The 24,810-nt window shown below is 41.4% G+C and overlaps 1 protein-coding gene across 6 annotated transcripts in view; it reads right to left on the minus strand.

Annotated features, from left to right (window-relative positions):
* The window catches only part of Arhgap24 (Rho GTPase activating protein 24), a 383,238-nt gene that overhangs the window by 56,541 nt on the left and 301,887 nt on the right, over positions 1 to 24,810 (minus strand). Inside the window, exons 1-2 of one of the 6 annotated variants that reach the window (XM_063273046.1) lie at positions 3,637 to 3,714; positions 3,251 to 3,284 (exon numbers count right to left, since the gene is read on the minus strand). The exons of 4 other annotated variants lie outside the window; for them this stretch is intronic. In XM_063273046.1, the coding sequence (XP_063129116.1) occupies positions 3,251 to 3,284; positions 3,637 to 3,654 (52 nt within the window). In that variant the 5' untranslated portion in view covers positions 3,655 to 3,714. Of the gene's footprint in view, positions 1 to 3,250; positions 3,285 to 3,636; positions 3,762 to 24,810 lie in introns of those variants that run through there. One more of the 6 variants, XM_017599166.3, reaches the window with a different exon arrangement.

The raw sequence follows: 24,810 nt of genomic DNA on the forward strand, positions 1-24,810 counted from the left end.
TATATAAACACACATATTCATATGCATATATAGACATATATACATATATGTATATGTGCACACACACACATACACACACACACACACACACACACACACACACACTTGCAGTCAGGAACTTGGACTTTCTCGAGGACAAAAGGAACTGACACCATAAGCCTTCTGGAACTTAAACATAAGACACATTTTACTGACTCATTGAATGGAAAGTTCCAGAATCGGTCATGCTTGTTTTCTATTTTAAATATGGCCTAAAGGCTTAAGGCCTGGATGCTAGCCTGTAGTACTAATGGGGGGGGGGTGTAGAGCTATTCTGAAGTAGAGCCCTGTGGGGAGATGTTCAACCATTGGACAGATGCCCGTGAGTAAGGTATTTTTGCTCCTAGCTGTCTCCTGTTGGTGTCTCATTGAGCATGTCCTATGTGCACCCCACCATGACATACTGCATTGCTAGAGGCTCAAAACTGGACTCTTTGAGGGTCCATGAGGGAAAATACCAACAACTTCCCTTCAATTTAAACTGTCTATTTCAGACATTTAACTAAAGTAACAGAAAACTAGCTAACCCACACACAACGATTGTTTTTTTTTCTTTTTCATTATAACTTAGGGGAAAAAATTACAAGTTGCTAGTTCAGTTGTGAACTAAAAGATAAGACTGTTTCTCAGAAAAAATGTGTGTGTGTGTGTGTGTGTGTGTGTTCTCTCTAGTAAGCAAATGCAAAGACTGGCAGTGAATTTATTTTTCATGTTTTTCAAGTAATTTGCTCAAAGTGGATGGTACCCACAAATGTTTGAGCTTACTTCCAATGAAGTCACAGTACAGACCCGAGGACATGTCAGTGAATTTTCAACACCATTAGTAACTTTAAGGATAAAATGTTTCTTTATTCCTAATTGTAAACAGAATCAAAGCTAGATTATTAAACTATTCATTTTATTGGCAATGGCAGAAAAGATATATCAATGCCTCCAGACTTACTTTCTCTCATCAAATGGAAAGATCTTTAGAAAACAAACAAAAAGAATCCCATGTTAGTTTCTACAAGGTCTTATTTTTAAGTCTTTGCTAACGATGGATTGTGAAGTTCAAAGCATTGTTGGAAGATAACAGTGGAAAATCACAGAGACAGAAACACAAGGTTTTCCTTTTATGGAGATTGATACTTGGAAAACAACCAGAGTTAGGTGGCAGGAAGTTAACAGACCCAGAGCTTCTGTGGACACTTTTAACACGTAACAACTGAATGTGGTAAGACAACGTATGTCAGGGAGGAATATATGCTGTCATATGAAAAGTAAGAGCTTTCTTATTATTTCTTTCCAAGTATTTTTCAAGTATTTCTTTCCCAAATATTAACTTAAAAGATACTATAAGGGCAGAAATTAATGAACTTTCTCAACTGGAAATTTGCCCAACTCTATGGCTAAGTCTTTGAGTAGTTTTTTCTTTTTAAATCTCTTAAGCTAGAAAATGAGAACCTATTAAAGGTTTTATAAACAAAAAGTTGTACAAATCTACAGTAATATTTTTGAATATTACCTAAACCAAAATGAGATCAATCGGAGGCCTAGTAGCAGAAAAGACATTACTGTTATAGTTAACAAGATGACAAGCACGCCATTAAAGTATTTTGCACTTTAGTTCAATTAATGATGGGTTTTGGTTTTCTAAGATTTTTCTTATAGGGCCACCTTACATATATTACACCCTCAAGAAGGCTATCATATATCTGTAAAAGGAGACCATTTTATAGTACATCGCAAGCCTATGTCTAAGCTATGAGGAACTGTAATGGATATTTGTTAATTCATCCCCACTGAGAGCAGCAGGACACCTTCACAAGGTCACAGTGAATTGAAAAAATGTGACTTCAAACATATCAATGCCTGTTGGGAAAATAGGTAGTTCTGTTGTTTTCGTATGCGAGTGTAGAATATTTTAATCTATTTTTTGAATTTAGTATTTGAATGCTTTCAAGTCGAATTATTTCAAATGCAAGAGAATAGTTTATCTCTAGAAAATATTCTCAATATGATTACAAAGGAAGTTCTTTTCACAAGAAGGGAAATTTACCTTTCGAGCTCCTGCTGATTTCAGTTTTTATCCTTTTAAAGGTAGTTACAGGTGTTTATCCTGTTAGTTTTGATTCATTTAGATTACTGCTCTGAGGCTGTGTCTCTCTGTGTCTCTATGCAGTTCAAGCTGGTCTGGAATGTAAGATCCTCCTGCCTCAGCTCCCTGAATGCCAGGATTGTAGCCATGCACCACCATACATGGGACAACACATTTACTTTAAAATAGAGAATTTTGAAACTTCAAAGTTTCAAGTAGGCACACTTTAGATCTCCACTGATCTTCTGACTTCTCAGACTCTTCTGAGAAGCACATAAGGGCTGCACACATCAATGACAACTGATGACATCATTGACTATCAGCTACCTGATCCCCAGACTGCACCAGGAAGTCAAGATTGTAGGTACTTCGGGGCTTTTTGGTTCTAATTTTGTCAGAGGCTTAGAGTCTAGTCACTCACTTCCAGAAGCAAACTGAAAGTTCCTGGTTGAAACCGCTGAGAAGTAAAAGGGCAACGTGCTTCATGAGCCATCATTCTGATGCATGAAGAAGTCAGAGAGCTCCTGACGCAGGAGGACTGCTGTCACTGGCCGAGATTTAAGATTTAAGGTTCACGGTTTGTCATCTTGTCTACATGTCATATCCGCTCTGTGGTTGTCCCTCAGTCAGAAAGCCCTGAGCTTTAAAGCTATGGATCATATAACATATCTAATTGCTTGTTTGCATTGTAAATGATTAACACTGTGGCCGGCTTCGTAAGAACGTGTCATTTCAGTTAACATTAGTGAGTCTGGCAATGTTGTAAGCCTCATGCATTACAGATAGCTTTTCTTATTTTATCAAAGTGATCATTAAGACATTTCTATTTTGCATTTGAATGCAAATTCATTATTCCACTATCCCTCATGCCCAGAGTTTGATAGATTGTATATTGAATTTGGGTTGAGATACTGTGTCTGAAGATCTAGATTAAAATGCTCAAACACATTAAAAACTATCGTATATTGTTTCCCTCTTATTGCTTGGGAGCATTGCAAGGCTGCAAGGCTAATAATAAATTCAGTAACTCATTTATAATTTGCAAATTATCTTCCTATCCCTTGATCTGGTTTTAGAAACAGTCCTGGGAGGTAAGGCAGAGCCTCCATCCATCTATGGAACGCAGTAACAGACCTGATGCTGTCCTCAGCAGGTCCTGAGGAGGATACTGAGGAAACAAAGAGGAGAGAGCTTGGGTCAGCATCTTTACTGAGTATATTGACTTGGCCGTCACTGATGTCTAGACAAGAGGACTTTTATGCACTCATTAAGGAAGACCATCACTAGAAAGGAGTAAGTTGACAACTTTAGCAAGAGGAATGGAAGAGGTAAAAGGCTCAAACACTGTTAAGTAGAGTTTGGGAGCTTCATGATTGTTGATCCCTAAGTTAGGAAAAGCAGAGACCACTGGAGACTTAAAGGTACTGGTGAGGATAAGCAATGAGGAGATCATGGACAATCAGGAAAGGGGATAACATTTGAAATGTAAGTAAAGAAAATATCCAATAAAGAAGAACTACCTCAGTGTATGGGGTCATCCCGAGCCAACAAACAGAATATCTCTTATAGGAATGTGTCCTCAACGGGTGGAGAAGAAAGAGAGAGACAGCCACTTTACAGTCTTCTAGAATTTCAGTATAGAACAAAGAAATGGAACTCGTGTGTGTGTGTGTGTGTGTGTGTGTGTGTGTGTGTGTGTGTGTGTTTGCACACGCACACATATATAGGGGGATACAAGAGCTATAAAATGGGAAATGTTATAGAAGGTTTATATGCTTACAAGAATTATTCACAAGGCAAGAGAGATGGCTCAGTAGTTAAGAGCACACAGTGTTCCTCCTGAAGACCTGAGAGGTTCCCAATGTCCACCACACCAGGCAGATCAAAACTGCCTATAGTTCCTGCTCCCACCATCTTATAACCTGTTCAGGCCTCCATAAGGATCTACACACACACACACACACACACACACACACACACACACACACACACACGTGTATAAGCACACAAGCATGCACACACTATACATGCTACTCACACACATGCACAAACATACACACACAAGCACACACATACACACTTAAAATAAAATAAAAGAAATATTCACTGGAAAAATTGATAACTGAAAGGATATGGAAGTTAATATAATTCATTCTCCTAAAAGTTTTGATTTTAAAGTATACAATATTTATATAAATATACCAATGAAAGAAAAAGGGTTTAAACTCATGAATTATTTATAAAGACAAATTTTTAATTTTTCACTTAAATGCAATTTTTTAGTATTATTCATTGAGATATTTTCAAAAATTTAATTTAATTGGAATGTTTTTCTTCATTTCTTAATTTTAATTGCTCAGATGCTAATTATCCTGTTTTACACAGCAACAGTTTTATTACAGAGTGTGCTCTGAGTATACATAAAGTAACTGATATTATAAAACCTGACATTATCATAGAGGCATAAAATCTGATTACTCGGGGCTGGGGATTTAGCTCAGTGGTAGAGTGCTTGCCTAGGAAGCACAAGGCCCTGGGTTCGGTCCCCAGCTCCGAAAAAAAAGAACCAAAAAAAAAAATCTGATTACTCAACAGGTAAGAGCAGTGATTATCATCGTATAAAATTAAGGATGTCTACATGCACACAAGCACACACATATGCACACACACACAAGCATGCACACACTATACACACATACACACTTAAATTTTATTTTAAAATAAATTTAAAATTTTAAAAATTTAAAGTAAAATTAAAAATAAAAAACCCGCTAATTTCAGTTTTGAGTTCAGTCTTTTATGCAGATGAACCATCCATTATTCTTTGTCTCCCACCATTTTTGTTTGTCCTCTGGATTCCAGGAACTCCAGGGTGTGTTAACGGGAGGGAAAGATGTGAGGCACACCTTAACGATATGGGTTTCCGTGAAGGCGCACTGCTTTGCAGAGCACACAGCCTCTGTCAAGAACGTCTGACTCTGCCGACAACAAGGACACTAGTGTTTCAGGACTACCACCCCCACTGTCAAGAAGATGCGGTCATGTTTCTTTATGTACTTGATATGAACAGAGTACAAACTGTAACTTCATAAAGTCAGCTGTTTTCCCAAGAGGAATGTTGGGGAATCTATGCTCCCTGCTGATTTCCACCTCAGGCCTGGAGCTGAGGGTCTCATTTAATTATTCCATTCCAATAGGGAAGAGGCCAGCACCCTCAGACAGAAAGGTCTGACAGTTACTTCTGGAGCCCAACTTGACTTTAAATGTTCCCATAAGGATGTTAGTTTGTGTCTGCTCCTTAATAACAATGTTCTTAAATGAGTTAATCCTGTGTATGGCTACAAATCTGAAATTCTTTACAACTCAAATAACTGTCTGAGGTAGCCTGGACTGACCAATGGAGTTTTATATTAAAAACTTACAACAAATGTCAAACTGTAGAGAACCATCACAAAGCTCAAAAAACTTAGTATTCACGAACTCCTTTCTACCTTGAAATAATTTTATTTGCCATCAAGAACTTAAAACACAGTGACTGGGGCTAGGGACATGGTTAGGCAGGAAAAAGTGTTTGCTGAAAAAGACCCGAATTCAGATTCAGATAGTTAGAGGCTTCATTAAATTAATAATAATGACAATAATAATAATAATAATAATAATAATAATAATAATAATCTGCCTTTAATCCCATCACTTTGATATAGGGCAAGCGGAACGGTGTCACCAGACAATAATTGGGAAGGTTGAGTGGATTCAGAAATCTTGGTAAATTCTCATATCTGAGAAGGGGGGGCATTTCATCTACTCCCGACTCAGTTCCTGTTCTGGAACACTTGACCACGACACCCCACATGAAGATCATGACCACTAGTCACCTTGCATAGAACACAGAGAATACGCTAATGAGATATTTAGATGAGACGTACCAATGGTTTAGGCAATAAGCTTCCCTTCCCAGACATTCCTTCCTGCAAAAGGTGTTTAATCTCTGGTCCAGCCTGAGTAAGTCATAGGCACCCATTTTCCACGATGAACATTGAGTAAAGTTTGAAGAAACAAGGACTGTCTGTCTCATCAAGAACCACCATGGGGGGAAGCCTTAGTTATACAAAAGGCCCCTCTACCCTCCACCCTCAGGACCCACACACTCATTCCTGAGCTAAACCAGAGTTCCCCCTCCCCCAGCCCTAGGCTCATGGCTGCGCCCTTGTTCCAGACTCCTCCAAACAGTTCCCAGTGGCAACTGGATTCCTCTCCCAATACCCCCAACCCCCCGGTTTGGAAGTCCCTGTCTTCCTGGCTTCAGCCTGTGCCTTTTTTTTTCAACCTGGGTTGGGTCCCACATTTTAGGCTGCCTTCTGCAACCCCAGACCCCCAATGGTGGCAAGGATGGACCGTAGCCTAGCATACTCCAGTTTTATCTGCCCAAGTGACATTTACACACCCCAGTGACACAGCAGAACATGGGCCCACATTTGGGAGGCTGAGGCAGGTGGATCTCTGTGAGTTTGAGGACAACCTGGTCTACAGAGTGCGATCAAGGACAGACAGGGCTACACAGAGAAACCATGTCTCAAAAAATGAATAAATTAATTAAAAAAGAAAAAATCATGGACATAAGCCTTTGTAACCACAACACTGGCAGAGGAAGATCGCTGGGGCTGCCGTCCATTATCCCAGTCAGGTTCAGTGAAAGGCACCACCATAAGGGAATAAGACAGAGTTACAGATTAGGACACTCTACATCCGTCTGTAGCCTCTTGTGTACAAGTGTATTCAGCATGCATGTGCATGTCGAGACAACACACACGCACATACCCATACACACACACACACACACACACACACACACACACACACACACACACACAGTGGCTCTTCAGCAAAGTAATATGTAGAATTTACTAACAAGGATAACATTGAAGTTCTCAGCAGTCCCTCTTTATTGACATAGGGCTTCCTTCTGAAAAATCCTCTGGCTTTTGTATGAACTTTGGGTGACTGAGTCCAATAGGAAGGTCTTGAAATCCGAGTAAGATCAGTTCAGGGAAAGGGCCTAGAACATGTTTTGAGGCCATTGACATAGCATTCATTTTCTGTCATGCATTATCTTTCATATCTTGTACAAATAAATACTTCTTTGAATTCCTGAAGTGCTTTAATTTTCCCCACACCTGCAATAAATTAAAATTTGATCCTTCCTGCTGATAGAGTGGTCCTGGGCACCTCGTAATTTTACACTGAAGACTGATCATCTAAATCTGCTACAATGCGGCACAGCACAGAGACGTTTAATAAATCCCCTCGGCTGCATGCAGTGATACTGCAGGCAGGAAAATGCGATCCTTTGGAGTAGTTCATTGACATGTATGCAATAATCAAACTAAAAATGCATAAACTTGGATTGGAGATCGGCTGATTGACAGGCGTACTTCTAAGTTAATAGTAATGTTGCTTAAAACTGTACAACGAGAAGTATAGAGTATGTCTCCAGAGGCCCAGGACAATCGCCTCTAGATGGTGTTTTGTAGCTATGGCAACTAAAATGCTTCCATGAAACATCAGCCATGTGATTGGCTGAACACGCTTGACATAATGACAGCAGATGACAGGTCTATCAGGACAGGGTGAATTCCACGTGGTTCTACCTCTATTAAAGAACTATAAGTGGACAATGGCTTCTGGAGGAGGGAGAATGAGTATTCTCCAGGGACAAGCCCCAGCATTGGCCATCTAAGCCCAAGTGGTCAGTCCTTGGCAGAAGCACCTATGAATAACACTGAATTCACTCAGTTGTATGTAAATGTGCATGCGCATATCTATATATGTGTATACATGTATACAATGTAGTAATGAAAATTAAAGAAGAGATCATGGAATGGGGCAGAGGAGATGTTTCAGGGAAGAAAGGGTTGATGTAGATGCAACGCTCATGTATGAAATTCTTAAAAATTACATGTAAAATATAAAAAAACTACCATAGAGAAAAATCGACATATCTTTCCTGATCTCACCTTTGGGGAGAAGCATGTGTTCATGTTTTCATTCATGCACCCCAAGTCGAGAAAGCAAAGCTTTGCACTTACTAAAAAGCACTTCAGAGCTGAGGGCAAGAATGACTTAAGTTCACTGGAGATTCTAGCAATACCTCAAGTTCAGTAGATCCCATTAATGCCTCTAATAGAAAACTCAAGAGCTCACAGAGCAGGCAGTGGGCTGGTCTGCAGCATGTAGCACCTGAATGACTAACTCAGAACCAGGTACAGTAGCTCAGTGTCGTTCTGGTCCTGAGGTTGAGATGGTTCTTCAATAGATGACTAGAGTATTGAAGAATGAGATGATCCTGTTAATTAAAGTTATCATTTATTGTTCTTTCATATGTCTACAAGCTAGACCAGAAATATGTAAGGCTCATCGGACCTCACAGTGACTCAGGGAACACTGAATGCTAATGCTCATTTAAGTTTATTAAGACTTGTTGTTTTTAATTAACGGGAGGCAGTTTCCTCCCAGACACACTCCCAATTTCGCCTGTGTTTGTGTCCCTGCTCCTTAAGTGTGTAGTTTGTGGCTGCCTCTGTGTCTAGGTTAAAAACTCTAGAGTCGTTTCAGGAGGCCCCTTGTACTTGGATTTTATTTGGAATTCAACTAGGGAAGCTTTGCTGCTGTGTCTTAGACCGGAAGTGCCCTTCCATTTTCCTCAGAGCAGCGACACTGCCTTCTTGTTTATGATTCCCTCGCAAGCCACTCGCAGGCTCATAAGGGAGTCCATGTAGAGACTCTTCTTGACTCTGTCTTCTTTGATAGAAAGGATTCGATGGTATGGCCATGCTCAGCCAACAGGTACATTTTCATCCCTCAGCCACAATACTCCCCATCCAAGGAAGCAAAAATATCTAGAAGTGTAAATGAGGATGGTAATAAACTCATAATTAGTTGACATAACATTTACATACATTCTGTGTGTATGTATGTGCTGTGGTGGGCACAGGAAGAATTTATGATGCTCTTTGACACCAGAGCATCATGGTCTTACTAAAGAGGTAGAAACCTAAGCGGATAAAGCCCTAAAGCATGAACCCAACAGCCATTCAGTCTTTCTGATAGAGAATAATAGGCATCACCTGTGAGGTTAAGACGCATTACACAGTGAGCCGGAAACACGTCCAACTGTGTTTATGTCTACACTAAAATTAAATCTTAACTTTACAAGAGAAATGCCAAGCTGTGCAATGAGAGGATATTCTAAGAGAAAGGGGCCTTAAGAAATGAGTCTTAATAATAATAATAATAATAATAATAATAATAATAATAATAATAGTAATAATAATAGTCTGAAAGTCGCAGTCCTGTTGTGGATGTGGGGAGAATGTAAACACACACGGGCTCTGTGTGCACGGAGACCTGGAAAGTCTCACACACACTGTGGCAGCCTTGGGCTGTGCTGTTGGCTGCCACATGCTCTGGACTTTCTGCACTTTTCTGGTCACATTCTGAGAGGTGTCCTTACCCATTCCTCCCTTCCCTTCTCTCTTTTGTCCCCTGACTTTTCCATCATGCTGCCTGTGCATTTCTACCTGGCCTAAGGCTTACTGCTTGCTAACAGTTACTCTGTACCTGCTGTACAAAAAACTGCTTTTAAGACTGCCCACGGGAGGACAAATTCCAAGATCCCAGTTAGATATGAAAACCAAAAATAGTATTGATCCCTACACACATATATTTATAAGCTTACACCCTTTCACTAAAAGAAACATTGCAGCTTCTCCCTGTTGTACCCCAATTGCATTATGACTTGCACCTCTGGGAATTATTAAGTGCACTTAAGGTACTTGATCATTAACACTGTGGTAATTGTGATATGGTGACGTCTGTCTGATAAAGGAGATCTTATTAAATGGCCCACGGACAGGTGGTTACATATTTACTGAACAGAATGGAGTGAGACCGTATGGTTTGACCGTACTAACCCAGGATAGTATGCAATTTAAAACTTATGAATTATTTCTGGAATCTTCCATTTAACATTTTTGGATGGAAGCCTGGTCCAGGTGACTGAAACCATGGAGTGAAACCACAGATAAGAAGCAACATGTGACAGGCGCTGAGCTGAGAATCCAGGAAACAAAGACGATTAAGATACAACCTACCGGAGTGGACGAGTAGTACAGTGTCAACTAGGCAAATAAAACCCAAGTGCAGTGTCACAACTACAACTTCTAATATCTGTAAGAACAGAGGTCTCAGCCATGCTCATACATGGGAGCACTGCCGTGTGGGCAAACACACACATGCACAGCATGGCCAAGAGCTGGTTTACAGACGTCCCCATTAAAAGTAGAAAGTTTACAATGCTGAAGTCGATCATAGGGTTAGGGAGGTGGTTCAGGGGGAAACACTTGTCAAGCAGGTGTGATGTCAACAGCTTAGATCTCCAGCACTCTTGTAAATGCCAGTAAGGCACGGTGGCCCACCTGTAATCCAAGTGAGCAAGAAGCAGGGCTCCCTGGGATATCAGTGACAGACCCGCCACACACTTTATACAAGGTGCAGAGTGGTCTAGGAACACACAAAATATCAACCTTTGATCTCCATACATTTACATACATACATGTGAACCTGCACACACAGATGCAGGCATCGTGCCATGCACACCTGTGTGCAAGCATGCACTCACGTGTTTGCATACACAAACACACACACACACACATTTTATTGCAAAGCTAAAGTAGTTGGTCTTTGAAGAGTATCAAGACAAACCCCCTTTCTGCATATATCTACTTAGGTTTTGCACAGTGATTTAGATGAGAAAGACTTGCTGAAATCTTACATAAACATAAAACATTTAATAAAATGAGCTAGGTCTTTTGGCTATCCCCATTTGCTTGTCGGCGACGGGAATACCGAATGATAAATTGGCCCCAGGAGGGCTTTCCTTTTTCTCGGAACCTAGGGACGTATCAAGTCTAGGAATATATTAACGACTGCAAGGGAGAAAGGCGGTGTGAAAAGCTGGTGTAGGAACCAGAGCCAGGAAATGGCTGAGTCCTTACTTTGCAGCACGATGTCTGAGCAAGCAGGATTTTATGCAAATCAGATTTAACTTTCTGCTCATCCTGCTTCTAATGAATAGGAAATGAATCTGTTCTCTATGTGGCCAGTCCTCATTTTTTTTTTTGTTCATTTGTACCTTCCTGCCAGAACTTTGATAGCACATTTGGTCTCTTCGAAATAGAATGGATGGGCCATGGAGATGGCTCAGTGGTTAAGGCACCTGCCACAGAGGCTGACCCCCTGAGTCCAATCCCTGCGAACCCACATGGTGCCGGGAAAGAACTGACTTCCAAAGTTGTCTTCTAATCTATGTCAAGTGCCTCGTGGCACAAATGGGCACGTAGGCACACACAGAGATGAATAAGTAAAACTGAGACGGAAATAAGGAAAATATACCACTGATTTCTAGGGAACAGAGTGAGTTAATAGGAAAAGGAGATAGACCTGGTCTATCTCTGTAAATACAGATGATAATGGATGGTTTGTTCTTGAGTCCACTTTGTAAACTGATGGCTCATTGATCAATGTATTCATCGACGACGATGCCAAGAGCTGCAGTGCCCACTGATAACCACTTCAGAAGCTTTTGGGACTCTAATGATGAAACTTAAAGGCCTATTATTACTTATGTACACGACATACGAGGCCAGTATGGCATTTCAGATAATATTTATTTATTTTACCTGCGGCTTCTTGCGATAGCGTATTATTAGGCACCACAGCTCTCTTTGAACTCTCCTCTTGCCGTAGCCTTCAGATACAACCTCAGGCCTGTGCATCCGGATGCGTGGCTAGGATGATAACTTTTGGGCGTACAGTGATTTCCTCTGGGGTTTGATGTTTAGCAATTTGTCAAGTTAAGACTAAGATGATAGAACCCTGAAGAGGCAACTGGAAGATTCAGCAAGTAAGATTAAATCGTGTCTTAATAATGTTTTTAAAGTTAATAAAAATGCCTAACGAACAAAGTACTAAAAGAAAGCAGAATCATGATTTCTGGTTTCTCCTCTTGATTTCTATATTAATACCAGCATTAAGAGTTCATCCTGGTCCCGTTCCTGGGAATATCATCAAGCCCTAGTCCCTTCTTTCTAAGCACCACTTGCGGCAGGTGAGCCCCACACTTCCTATAGGATGGCAGGGATCTCACTGTTAGCAGAGTCCTTAGGGTAGCTTCCTGAGAGGAGCATTTTATTACGCTGTAAAAAAAAAAACAAACAAAAAAAACCTGTAACGTGTACTTTGCGTGCTATAGTGGTTGTCAGAATTCTGGAACACTGGTAAGAGTGCTATTATTATTATTATTATTATTATTTTATTATTATTATTATATTTGATAAGTAAGACACAACCGCCACAACACAAAGCCTGCATATTTTCTCCGAGGCTCACGCAAGTAACACGAATTCTCAGCCACGCAAAACCTTCAGCCTCCAGCACCAGGCTAAAGACAGCTTAGTTGAGCCCTTGTGCAAAGATAAAATAAGCTGTGACCTCATTTCGGTTCCCGCTTGGCAGACATCCAGGGCACACTAACTGGCACCCCGGTGACAGTCCCATGGAACGGAGCAAGGTGAGCCCAATCTGGAAAGGAATCTGGGCGGACACACACCGCTCCAAATCTGCCTACTGCAGCGGGGCCCAAGAAACCCTCCTTCGTGCTTTACTGAGTTTCGGGTCACTGGGCTGGTTCTGACAGTCTGCACATCTGTTCATACCATGAGGTAGAATGCTATTCGGATGGATTTCAGAGCAAAGCACAACATTAGCTTGTGGAACGTGGATCTGATGTTCTAAGGAAACTGAACACACAGCAGGTGCAGAGCACGCACAAGTGTGGCCATTCCACATTTCCAACCGGTCTCGGGGAGTGGATTGTAAGGTGGTATTTTTAAGGGGATGGCGGAAACAAGGGAGCTAGGGGCAGATGAAGGACAACTGTGAGGAGAAGGAGGATACGGATGTTAATGTGACATATTTGTAAGCCTTAATTATACAACCGTAGTTACTCCCAACAACTGATACCAAGACTTGTGTAAGTACAGGAGGACTTGAAGGAAAATCTCCTCTATTTATATGAAATAATCTGTTCAAGGTCTCTAGCTTTCCATAGGCTGACATGACCTGAAACATTCAAATCACACCGCAACTCCTTTTCTCTATTGTTAGTAAAATAGTGTTAGATGCTTTGCCTTTTTCCTAATCCATCTATCTATCTATCTATCTATCTATCTATCTATCTATCTATCTATCTATCTATCTATCTGGTGTGTGTGTGTGTGTGTGTGTGTGTGTGTGTGTCCACCATGGTGCACTTGTGGAGGTCAGGGAATACTTTTGGGAGTCACTTCTCCCTTCCATTATGTGGATCCTGGGCCTAGAACTCAGGTCTTCGGGCAGGAGGCTACTCCTACCAGGCCATCTCACTGGTCCCTGCCTTTCTCTCTCGGTAATGCTTTCTAGGTGCATGAACATGTTTTCTTAGGATCAGGGCCCTCTCTACCTTCCTCAGAATTTCTCCCTATTCCCCCAAGGGGAATAAAAAGCAAATGCAATGCAAACTGCTTTGAGCCTATTAAGTTGAAAACAAAAATCAAAAAACACACACACAAAAAAAAAAAAAAACCCCAAGGAACTAATTTTGTAAAGTCTTCATTCCCCCTGAGGGTAATTTTCAATCTGGTTTCATAATTAAAGGCAACAAATATTTATTTGTAATTTGATTTTTTTCCCACCAAACTGCTTTTGAGTCTTGTCAGGAGAAGAGAAATCACTGGCCAACAAAATCCAGTTCCTTGTGAACTTTAATTCAGTGGACACTTAACAATGATCTCAGATGGTTAGCAGCTTAGCTTCCTGGGCTCCTTACCCCTTTTGGGGACTTGCCGCCCAAGTCACGGAAATTCATTAATTATCTCCGAACTGTTTCCTTCCTGATTGCTTCATGCGACGACGAAGTAGGCCATTTGGAATAGCACGACTCTTTAGAATGTTAGTTTTGTCTGCTGCATTAAGCAACTGAAGTATTTGCTTCGTGGTCTAAAAGGAAAACACTCCCAAGGCCTGAAGGTGCATGTGACAGAAACATTATTGTGCATTAAAAACTAGTGGTGATACAGCACATTCAATGGTGACAAACTCCCTTTAACAGCATCCCTGGGGATATACTTCATGGGCTTGGAAGTGATACCAAGGGAGAAAAACACATCGAGAGTTAACTCACCAAAGAAAGCTATGGTGGCAACAAAACAGCCTCCCCTGGTGGGGTTTCTGCTTCTTCGTATTTAGTGCTACAGAATGATAAGAAAGGGGGACATAGAGGGGATCCCTCACATAGGTCCCTAAGGAAAGTGTTCTTTACAAACCAACTCATGAGATGTGTGTTTTCTGGCACATGCATGAAAAATATTGATTTTCTGTCACTCACTGATAGACAGAAAGTCAGGTGAAGGAGGCCTTGGTTTTTCACTTGTTTTCTAGTGCACTGGCTCCTGTTTGTTTGATTGTTGTTTGATCTTTTGAGGCAGACTGTCACTATGTTGCCCAAGCTGAACTGGGACTCCAGCTGCCCGCTCTGGTACTCTCAAGTGCTGGGATGGCGGGCATGCAGAGCAAACGGGAGGATGGTGGAAATCCACCCACCAAGGGGCTCAGTATCTGTAAGGACTGAGACTCATGCATATGACGGTTGGTGAAATTTTGTGATTTAAATATCCTGTGCTTATATGTAGCTATTTTTCATTTTAAAGAATACACTGTAAATAGTTTGAGGATTTTTAACAATGTATTTTGTTTGTTTGTGTGTATATGAGAGGAGAAAGAAAAGAATGAAGGAGGGAGAGAGAAGAGAGAGAAAGAGAGAGAGGGAAAAGGAGGGAGAGAGACAGAGAGGAAGGCCATAAAATGGGTAGCTTATTGGGGTCAGAGGACTTCTCTGTAGAGTCAGTTTCCTCTTTCCACCTTTAAGAAGGTTCCAGGCATCAAACTTATGTTCAAAGGCAAGCATTACACGTGCTAACTGGCCCTACAGTCAGTGTTAGGATTTGAAGTCACACATTGCAGTAGCTCAATATGACTGTGGGAAAGTAAAATGAACATCACTTTGTGTGGACAGTTCAGAATGTTTTTATATCTAGCCGACTGACAATATGTCTGTTCTTATGGCCTAGAAGGAACAGACTAAAAACTACAGCTGTAACATAAGAACCACAGTGTGAAGAAACATAAAACACCAGTCGTAACTGGATGGCACAGTTTTAGGTTGCACTAGCTGGGCTGTGACAAATCAAATCCAGTACAGACCAGTGTCCTTAGCATTGTTCGGGTCTATTGAGTGGTGGAATTTCAGATACCATTACCAAATACTAAAATATCCAGCCAACTGCCGGAAATTCTTTTTGTGTGGAGAATGATGGTGTTGATGGCCTCCTTAAAAAAAATGATTCTGCCGATATTTCCAAAGGAAACAGCTTTTCCAAATATTTCATTCAATTCTAGCTTTATTTTTTCTTATAGCATAATGAAAGCGAGCATTAGTGGGAGAAAAATGCAAAAAGAAAATCGGGATGTGGGATTGAATGATTAAATCATTAAGTAGAACCATTAACCAAAGTCAGATCAGTTTCTATCAGAATGTTATAAGTTATCAGATTTCAAAACTCTGTCACGACTGCTTGGCTCTGCCTAGATTTCAGTCTCTTTAAATACAGATTTGTGACCTCGCCGTAGGGGAACCCATTGAGAACAGGGACAAGCCATGGTTACCAGACATGAATACCAGACCACAGATATTTTACTTTCTTCTCTCAGCCAACCTTAAAAACGAGTAGCCTGTTAAGAGCTGGGGGGTGATCTGACCGTGGAGAGAAATGCTGTTATATCAATCTGTTGGAATGTGGACGTGCAGAGGCCTTAGGTCTCGTCAATGTGAACATTTGGAAACAAAGCCTCCTGGGAAAGAAATGTCTAACTGAAACTGACTAGGAGGACTAGTGCTGTTAACTCCATGTGCTCACATTCGAGTTTCAAACTCTGTGATTTCTACTATAATGGAAGTTAATGTGTCTTGAAGGTCAGCATTCAGTCAACACAAACCAAATGCCTCACTTCGCAGCTTGTGGGTAGAAGATTAACAGAAAGAAACATGGCACTTGATCCTGAAGCTGTTCTACATATCTTTCTCGTGTGGCTGCTAAACGAAGAATAGCCTCACCACAAAATGGGGAAGCAATTGGTCCCTGATCTGGCTTATCATTTTCCCACAAGTGATCATATGGTCTTCACTGAATAGATAAAGAACTCCCAGAAAGCTTCGCAAATGCTGCCCATCCTACTCAAGGGCTGAAAACCTTGTTGCTATTTAAGGTTCAAACATTGGCCATGTCTAAAGGTTCCTACCAAGCTGCTGTGTGCTAGGTAATGGGAATGAGAAGAATTGTTACGTTGTTGACAGTTGTTTTTGTTTTGTAGCATTTCTGATGCATTCTGACACAGAACAAATAACTATATGCTTTTCTTTTAATTAAGTCTCCTCTTGCAACACAAAGGGTTACCAAAAAGTTGATTTGCAGTTTGATAGAATTGTTTTGATGACTCTACAACTCAGATTGGTAAATCATTTAGTATTCTTATTTTTGATAAAAAGATTTCTAGATCTTAAAAGAGATTAGGAAGTGTGGCTTCCCTAAGTGTGGAGAAACAAGACAGTAACAAGTATTAGATCCTCAAGAGACACCCTTAACCTGAAAGAAACGAGGAGCCTCTACTTAGCAAATCAAGCTGCTTGAGGACAGTAGAGGGCAAACTGTGCTTGTAAGAAAATATGTGAAGGCACATCAACAGTGCACAGACACCAGAGAGCAGGGGACAGGACATGTACAGCTTCGCCACTATGCACTAAGGCATTTCATACACTTTTATTTACTCCTTGCATTTTTCCTGTTGAGACTCGGGTTTTCTATCTCCATTCAGAGCTCTCCATACAGAGGACACAGAGGGGTGAAGTAATTCATTAGCTTTGTTCTGTCTCTCCATGATAAGGACAGGAGTAATCTTTGTCCCTGTCGTATTACTTTAAATGAAGGCCAATGGCTCAATGCACTTAAAGGAAGGCTGGGTAACTTAAAGTGTGTTCGCACCCATTTTATTTTAGCTCTTCCAATTTAACCATTGACTACAGTGGGGACTCTTACTCACTCTCACTTTCCCTTCTCCCTCCTTCCTTTAAAGCCCAAGCAGTCACCAGTAGAAGAACTTCCACTCTTGCCCCATAGGTTTTAATCAATTGTTTGTATGTATTGAGTTTCTCTTGTTCCTACAAATGCAAACAAGCAATATAACAACAACAACAACCAACAAGGAAAATGGATTGAGAGTGAGTTGAACTAGGGAACTTTCTACCACTATAACTGCCTTAAAAAGAGAGAGAAATTACACCAGCACATAAGAAACCCCAAAAGAAAAAGGCTCTTTTACAGGCTTCCATAATTCCAAGGCTTTGGGGAGGAGATGCAGGAGGAAGGCCAGCCTGGGCTACAAAGTGAGTTCTGGGACAGCCTGGGCTACAGAATGATACCCTGTCTCAATGAAAACAAAACCACAAAATAAATGAGTCCCTGGGTACATGGTAACATTTTCTCAATGTATTTGGTCTGGAACATTTAGAAGCATTTTCATCCTTTTGAGCATGAACAAATGACTCTAGGCACACAGTGTCGTTGATGATTTCGGTACGTGTAGTATTGATATTTGTAGTATATAAAAGTCTAAGCGTTCTAATATGGATTTAAAACCAAGGGGAGATTTTTTTCATTATAAAAACTGGCTTAATACTTGCTTTCTAAGACTGATATGAAATAGAGTTACTATTAAGAAGACTTGGGTAAGGGAACTGTCATTACTAGCTCTAAAATCATACATAAGTAAATATGACTTCAAAACAACCAACAGCAAATTAGAAGAATTTTCAGCTCACAATATTTTCTCAATGTCTCAGTAAAGAAACTGAATATGGAAATGATACATGATAAAATATGGGAGAAAATTAACAAGAAAGACAAGGAGAAATTCAATCATTTGAATCAAACTCAAGAGGGAAAAACACTGTCTCCTATCAAAGTTGGCAGTGCACTCATATGAAAATGTTTTAAATTGGAAGAAAATAATTTAGGTCGGGTGTGTTCCATACTTTCCAAAGTTTAAACAATTTTTAAAAGACTGGACCATTTAAGGGGACATGTACCAATCTAGACATGGTGGTCAGGTGCCTTCAGCCGTAAGGCTATGGAGCTTCAAGAGTGTAATCTTCTGGGGGAATCTGCCCTTTATGTTTATTGAAGAGAAATATTAATAATGTAGAGTGTGAACCCCAGTGGGCACTCATCTCTAAGGACAATCGGCATGGAGGCAAATGATTCAGAACCTGAGACTTAGCCTGGGGCCTCCTTCCATTCTGACGTCCCTGAAGCTTGAAAGTGGAAGGAGGCCTCTCAGCCACATTGTGCTGAGTCTGCCTGTGATTTGTGGCTTTGGTGTAAAGCCTCAGATGAAATAAGTGGAGAATCAGATGAAATAGTTGGAGTCAATAGATCCCTGGACCTGAAGCCACACGTGTGCATTCTGCCGCATAAACCCAGGAGTCAGTCCTGGTTTGCGAATAGATGGAAGAAGTCAGAGGCCAATGGGCCCTGAGCCCTCAGCACATACAATCAGATCCAGGTTCTCCCACCGAGGTAGGGTTATTATTAAATGGTGGCACTCTGGTATAAACACCTTAGAGAACCAGTCTCAGCAGTGTTGAGCCCCAGGACAATACTCTAATTTCACAATACTGGGGACACGCTTCTGCATGAAGAGATCATTGGTATTCAAAGTCTGCAAGCTAGGGCAACTTACAATTCTGCACATTTCTTAGGTCCTCACACAGACCCATGCCGGCCACTTGTGCTGGCTGCCCACTTGTATAAGCTGTGTGAGGTGGTCCTGCCACACCGCCACGTGCTTCCCAGCCCGTCCTGAGATGCACTGAGACCAGGGAGAAACGCCTTCCATACTAAGAATGGGTACGTAAGCGGCTGAGCAGGGGTTGGCCAATGCAACTGCAGACACCAATCGTTTTGTATGCAGTGATCCTTACTGTTACGACAGGAGGACAGCTGAAGCATCTTAATAGATGCATAGCCTTTGCTCTGGTTTATGTGGTACACCAGTTATTTCATATTCTAGACCTTAATAGACCTAGAACTTGAAACACTAGGATCATAATCATTATACAACTATTTTCCTGAGATTCATTACATTTTCACTTTAGCTCGAGTATGGATTGCTTCTACATAGTATTACCTGTTACAAATGTAAATATTGGTTCTCAGGGATCTTCTAGTCCTTTAAACACCAAGGGAGAGAACCTAGAAGTGCAAATTTGTTGCCTGGCTTATTTAGACTTAATTTCATCTGGAGTTGGCCAGATAATATCTCCAAGTATCTTTTATTTCCAGGGCTTATTGTTTTTGCTACATAATATCACAGTAGTCTCATTTGGTAATTCTGTTTCTACACAAGGGATACGTTTATCTAAAGAGTAAAGGGAGCACAGGCTGAGCCCTGGGAGAGTTCACACAGCAGTGTGGAGCCCTCTGACGGTCTGCTGACCGCAGCAGGACAGCCAAAGTCACTCACTGATTAACTGCCCTTACCCTTGCTCAAGAGAGGTGAGGTTGTGCATTGGTTACCAATGTAGTGTTATGCTCCATTTGTGTTTTATGAAGCGGTCTCAAGTTGCCTACCTAGTGCAGATCTTTATTCTGCCCCCCACCATGATTTTTTTTTTTTTTTACAGAATTTCTAAAACTAAGCGAAGAGAATTTTGGACCAGAAATGCACTGCTGTCTATTGTGATTTTAATTTCCAGCAAAAAGTCCTCTAACTAAGTATTTTTAAGGGAACGATTCACAAGAGTTCCATCCTCAGCTATCTAAAACACAGACCAACATCAATGCCTTTAATTTCTGGTGGCAAGACTCTTGCAGAAGTGGCTCACCAGCTTGGCTACCTTAGTCTAGCGGCTTTTAGTTCCTTAAGAGTCAATCTTTATTCATGTTCACAGCCTGTCATTCTTCGTCTTATATGGTTTTCCAGATGCAGCTTTTGTTTTGATTTCAAAAGTAATGAATCATGTACTAACTCCGTTGAGAATGGGCATTCCAGTTTCAGCCTGAGGCAGGCGCCTTGTTCTTTAATCAAGGAAGTTTGCTGCTACATGGATATAAATACATATATGTGAGTGTGACCCTATGTTTATGCATGGAGCTGCCAATGAATCTGTGCAAAGAGCAGAAGAAGAAAGTGCTCTTGTCAACTCAAGCAGAACCATGTCCTTTTCCTACCTTATCCTTTCTCTAGGACTCTCACACCACCAGGATGAAATCCCTTGAGCCTGTCTAGCCAGTACTGGTTGGTAGTAGCTCTGGTTTCTCATTAGCTTCTTCAGAGAAGAAGGCAAACATTAGTTGACCAAGAACAAGAAAGTCATTGTACTAGGCAATGAAAATGCATTTCAAGAGAGATAGCCATAATTTAAAAATTTGGGATGCGACTTCAAATAGGATACAAAGTATTATTGCTAGAGCAATACCCAACCTATAAGAACATGGCTTCTAGAAGAGTAATCCGGACCAACAAAGAAACAAGACAGGACACACAGCCATGTGGCATTTGATAGGTCTGTAGAGGCAGACAATGGTGGGCCAGCATCAGGCTCGAAGCCAGCCAGGTGAACCGTCAGAACCCTCTCTGAACTCTGAGTAGCAGAGGGGGAGGCAGTGAAAAGCACAAAGTGTTTGGAGTTCTAAGAGCTTCAGCCCCATCGCTCTCTAAATAAAGAAAATGCTGAGTGAGCGCTCTGTTTGCTGTGCAAGCCAGACATGGAGAAAGGGAGTCTACCAGCATCGTCTGAGGATTTTCACATCTAGGAGCTTTTATGGAGAAGTTCCACAGCATTTTAAGAGACTTGGAGAGGTTAGAGTCCCCAGCATGAGTTGAGGGAAGGATTCCAAACAAGACAAACACTGTTCATTTGGTAGAAGATAACTGCAAGAGGAACGGATAGTCACATCTGTTAAAGCAAGCAAGATTGAAAAAAAAAAGATTTGAAGGTTTCTAGAGGATACAAATAACAAACATATAAGAAATAGAATATTAACTTGACAGATTGCAGAATGAGACTGCACATGGAAATCAAGGACACACACTCCCAGTCACTTAGCCTGCATTGTGTCATTTCATTAGAATATAGATCTAAATATCGCCCCCCAACTATTCTACAGTTACCTGTACACGACAGTGGATATGTAAGGATGCCTCTGTTGTCTGAGCAGGTTTTGTTTCAACAACTCTTACACACATTTAGTCCAGAAACTATTCATTTTATACTTAAGTAGTTGACTATGGCATTAACATCACATAACAACATATTATGCAGTGTGGGGCCTATCATCAACCTCTGAATGAGAAATGACCTGCAGGTCTCTATGGGAGATTTAGAAAATAGCATTCAATTTCCCATAGTACTAGGAAGGCAGCCCAGATACTGTATCACAACGCTACAAGATACTGCTAATCTGGAGCTAACCTCCTTGCAGTTAGCTTGTTACTTATTAACCTTTCTTCCATATCCCCAGTAAGCAAAGTGGCTGTAAAATACAGGTTGTCCACTTTGTGTCTTGAGCCAACTCTAGATTGGAAAATGGTGCAGACAGACGTTGGACTGACGAAGTGTCAGGAAACCCCAGATAAAAGAGTTACCCACAAATTTGATGGATAGAGCGAACTCTGCATCAATAGCTACCACAAGCAAAAATAAAACCAAAGTCGCTCTCTGCAAATCAAACACCAAAGAGGGTACCTGCAGTTGCTCTGAACCCATGGCCTGAATTCCACACTCATTTACACGTATGCTCGCCACGACGGATCCATCGGTGGGGGAACTGGGTGATTTACTTCAGGGCAAATGCTTTTAACATGAGAAATGCTCATGACCCACTTTCCCACAGGGTGTGGTCTAAACCCCTTCATGTAAAATTCTCCATCCCGAGATGGAGAGGCAGGCGGCTTCAACGGTAAGTGGAGGTCTCTATTCTCTTTCCCTTACTGATTCTGTGCCTCATCTCCTACTCGTTAAACACTGTGGAGTCTGCTCACCGGCACTAATTAGCTCACTGAGCACTCAACGGTCACTCGGAGTTGACAAAAGAAGATGCAGTGTCTACTGTCCCTTGTGACTCCCCTTCACTGGCTCCATTTTAAGTCTTCGACTGTCTTCTCGCTCTTCTCTCCCAGATGACCCCACTCGGTACAGTACTCTCTGGGCTCGTCTATCGGCAATTCTACAAATGCTACATTGAATATGCATGTCATTGGGATACACGCTTGTTCAGTTGACACTTATCGGTGCTTGCTCTGCTACAGGGAATCTTGGGACAAATGAACCAGTGTCCCTGTGGGGATGGTTTGATGTATAATAGTATTTCCGCACGTCAGATTTGACTGTTTCTCTTCTAAAGCTCCAATAGCAATCCATCATAGGAGAAAGGGGGCCCAGCATATGAGGCTCACCAGCCTGTCACCTTCTCAACGTGATGGTTCCGGAGCATTCCAGCCATCGTGGCCTAAACAGCTTGGTTTACATTCTCATTCTGGTATCACATTCTTTCCTTGCAAACTTTTGATTGAGTCTTTAAGGTCAGCTTGAAGTATGTCCCATTTTCCTGTGGGCCCTTTCTCACCTAATTGATTTTTCCTTTGTGGCTCTGCCTGTTCATGCTTCTATCATTCCTCATATTCACAGAATATTGTAATTCTTCGCCTGCACATCTGTCTTCCCTGGCGGGTTGTCATGTCCTTAATTGCAGGAAGAATGATGTCACAGTTTTTGTATCCTGCTCAGTAAGGGTTTGCATAATGAGGGAGATAAAATGCAAATGAGGGGTGGGGAACAAAGCCTGTGGGGATGGTGTTGGTCATCAAGCGGTTAACCATCTTTATTCTGTGCACAGCAAGGTAAGGATTCAGTGTCAGTGATGGCCTGATGGCCGACAGCTGAGAGAACAAACACTGGCTGTCCCCAGCATAGCTTACATCAATGGAAGCAAAAATGAATCACTTGCTTCATAACCGCGAGCCTCTGCTCTTCCACACCCCTGCAGAGTGATGGGACGAGACGATAGACATATATCATCCCCGAGAAAATGAACAGCACAACTCCCGACCTGCTTCAGCCCATGGATTTAGGAATAAAATAAAAGGAGAAGAAAGAAGAGGCAATAAAAAGAACAAAATGGCAATAAAAGTCTTGGAGGGTCAATACAGGCTTGCGCTGGAGTCAGATGATTTACACAGGGATGAGGTATTTAGGGAGGGAGCAGGAAACACTGTGCTGAGACCGCTCCTGCTACCAGAGGCTCAAAGGATGACAAGGAGTGTGGCATTATTTATGGGAGAGGCCATTTCAATCACTGGGTAAACTTCAGGAGAATTAATGTGCGGTGCTCTAGCCAATGAGACAGAGGAATGAGTTTTCCTTTGGCGTCCTATCACTGTTGCTCTGTAAACATCTGTACGTAGCTTGGCAGCTATGGAAAGGGAGGTGCGCTGTTAGCACCAGTCATGGACATTTCAAACACGGAGCCACGGCAGGAGCCATTTACACGGTGCTCACCCCACAGACGAAGCATCGAGGGCATTTCATTTTACTTTATGGTCGCAGGTCTTACATTTAAAAACACGTGTTAGTATTTCATCTTTATTGTGAGCTTTCCCAAGACACACTATTCCACCCGTACATTCTAAGGTTAATTACAATTGCACTAATTAGGAAGGCTCATAAAACTACAGATTATTTGCATTTAACGATCAGGCGACTCATCTTGTAAGTAAAAGTGTTCTACCTCTGCCTCCCATCTCAAAGATCATTACCAATGTGCACATTTCATGGTGAACGAGCAAAGCTAAGCTCCTACTGTGGCATCACTCTGCACCCACACAGAGCCAACACTGCTAATCAAAATCACCATTTTCCTAGGTGAATGGTTCGAGTTACCCATCCTCTTGAAATATTTGAGTGCGAAAGTCAGATAGTTGAATTTTTTAAAAGAGAATATTTATTTTTATTTTGTGCACATGAGCATTTCACCTGCACTGTGTCCCCGCAGAGCTCACAGAGTCAAGAAGAGGATGTGAGGTCACCCTGGAGCTTGCGTTGTGCACACTCACTATGCTGTGTGGGCGCTGAGAATCACATCTAGGTCCTCTCTAGGAAAAGCAAACACCCAGCCTCCGAGCCATCTCTCCAGACTGCAGCTAATGGTACTTTTGACTGAGGTAGGGATTACTGCTCAGAGCGGTTAGATCAATAGTGTGAAAATAAATCTGAAGCTATAAATATTACTTCTATACAGGAAAGCAGAAGTCGTTTCAACAGGGCAAAGAGCTTCGAACGACTCCTTGGAAGAAAAATGCCGTGAAACACAGTGAGATTCGGCCTACTTAGAGGGACGACCTTTAAAGATAAAAGTTTAAAAATAGCTTGATAGAGCCCTTTAAAAATTAACGGGATGCATAACGTTTCATAGAACAGAATTACCAAA

Source organism: Rattus norvegicus, chromosome 14, assembly GCF_036323735.1.
Source record: "Rattus norvegicus strain BN/NHsdMcwi chromosome 14, GRCr8, whole genome shotgun sequence".
In the NCBI taxonomy this organism is placed as follows: Eukaryota; Metazoa; Chordata; class Mammalia; order Rodentia; family Muridae; genus Rattus; species Rattus norvegicus.